The sequence below is a fragment of the Sciurus vulgaris genome (genome assembly GCF_902686455.1).
Source record: "Sciurus vulgaris genome assembly, chromosome: 8".
Lineage (NCBI taxonomy): Eukaryota > Metazoa > Chordata > Mammalia > Rodentia > Sciuridae > Sciurus > Sciurus vulgaris.
In genome coordinates, this window is record NC_136468.1 from 105645412 (window position 1) to 105647405 (window position 1994).

At 52.1% G+C, this 1994-nt stretch overlaps 1 protein-coding gene across 1 annotated transcript; it reads right to left on the bottom strand.

Moving 5' to 3' along the window:
• Positions 1 to 1345: 1345 nt before the first annotated feature.
• CCDC201 (coiled-coil domain containing 201) lies at positions 1346 to 1783 on the bottom strand (the record flags this gene model as incomplete). Its single annotated transcript, XM_079150397.1, has 1 exon — positions 1346 to 1783. The coding sequence occupies one exon, from the start codon at positions 1781 to 1783 to the stop codon at positions 1346 to 1348; it is 438 nt and encodes a 145-aa protein (XP_079006523.1).
• Positions 1784 to 1994: the final 211 nt, after the last annotated feature.

Here is a 1994-nt window from a genome sequence, read left to right on the forward strand (position 1 = left end):
ACCATGGGTCAGACAAGCAGAGGGATGTCCCTGTGGTCAGAGCCAGGCAGTGGAGGACGCTGGGCTCAATCAGGTCAGCTGTTTTTTTTTTTTTTTTTTTTTTTTAAGTTATAAAACATAAAGAACATCATCCTCTAAACTGCCAACTCAGTCCCCTGGCCCCACTCCATTAACTTCTCTGACCCTACCTTTGTAGTCTGGGTAACATCTTTCCCACCTCCCCTTAAGGGGACTTGGGGACCCAAAGCATCTAGAGGACAACTCCATGTAGATGACTATGTCAGACCAAGGAGGCAGGTCCCTGAGCACTTACCTTTACTGCCCAGCACTTGAGTGCTCACTCAACTTGGATGAAGAGTTTATGGTGGACTGCCTCCTCAATTTCCTGAAGTAGGTGGATTTCCCATTGCCTCACTCGCTGCATCTGTTTAGAAGACAGCTGTTACATAGGAATAGTTGTTTCTACTAGGGACAAGCTTGCACATTGCAAAATGAACTTAGGAAAAGAACTACCCACCAGGCCTGGAACAGGCATTTGCTCGGATCAGACACCTGAGTCAGCCAGCTCTACACGGTTCCCCCTTCCTGTGCTCCAGATTGAGCCAGTTCCCCATGCATCTTTAGGGGAAACCTGGCCCCTGTTGGGACAAGTAGGTGGTGGGGAGGGTTTGTCCCTCTGTCTTATTGATCAGCAGAGAAAAAGAACTATGTCAAAGGGAAATGTGGGTCTTACGCAGCTTATACCCTGTTCACTGCCCTACCATAGGAGCTTAGACCTTGCAGTGTGAAGGTGAGACATCTCTGTCCTAGGGCAGTGCTAAGAAAGGAGTCAGGACTACCTTAATCAAGCTCTAGGACTGCCTCAGGAGTGGTGACGGCTTCCTGCTAAGAACAGCTCCAAGAGCAGAAAGGAGCAGAGACTCAGCACAGGGTGGCAGTTTTCACTGGAAGATGTCAGTGCCCAATAGGACTGTTCTGGCCACCAACCTCTTTTGTACTCTGAACTGTAGAAAGTTGGTACCTTATTCCCCTGTGGTTTAGAGACCAAAGATAGGGAGCAGCCACAGCCACAGAAAGGGCTAGAAGGGTAGAGCCATGGCTGGTAAGCCATTGCCTTTTAGGCAACACGGGCCACGGGCTCCCCTCTGAGCAGAGGGACGCCTCAGCACAGGGCAGCACAAAATGTTAGAAAGACTGACAACCTCAGTGACCTCCTGTGAAGAGTGGGTTGTTGGCCCTCCATGTCTGGGGTTGAAAGGGCATGAAGTCATGGAAGGTGTGTGCCAGTGCACCACAGCTTGGCAGCACACACTCTCCTAACTGTCAACAGGGACTTGGAGCTATGTCAGGTGGTGGATGAGAGGCACAGGGCCAGGCCTACCACAGCCTCCTGCTCTTTCCGGTCTTGTCTTTTCTTCCTGGCTATGTCTGGAATCCCAGGCAATCCGAAATTTCCTTGCCAGCTCTTTGCTCCCCTGGCCTCTTTTTTCTGCTGCTGTTTGGCCAATGAGGCTGACGCGGGTGGGTCCTTCCCAGGAGCTGAGTAGTCCAAATAGGACCCTAATTGCCCGCTGGTGCCCTCAGATGCCCGGATGGTTGAAAGCTTCCTCTTTCTGAAGGTGGCTATAGGGCTGACCCCTGTCAGGTGGGACATAAGGTCCTTGGAGGAGCGAGCAGGCACTGGGGACCCTAGGAGTTGGGAGGTCCCTTTTGGGGGCCTCGGATTCCAGCCCAGGGCTGTGTCCTCAGGGGTACTATGCTTGGTGGGCTTCTTCCAGGGCATCCTCTTTGTCACTAGAGAGGGGCTCTCGTCCTCAGAGGAACTCGACACAGGAACCTATAAAGTAAAAACAGAGATCCAGATCCTAGAGAGTCACAGCAAGCCTCGAGATGGACTCCAAACCCCACCAGGCACATTCTCATCTGGGCAGGACCACCCTATGAGATAGACCCTAACTCCACAGAGGAGTGTGTGCAGCACAGAGGGGTGATAC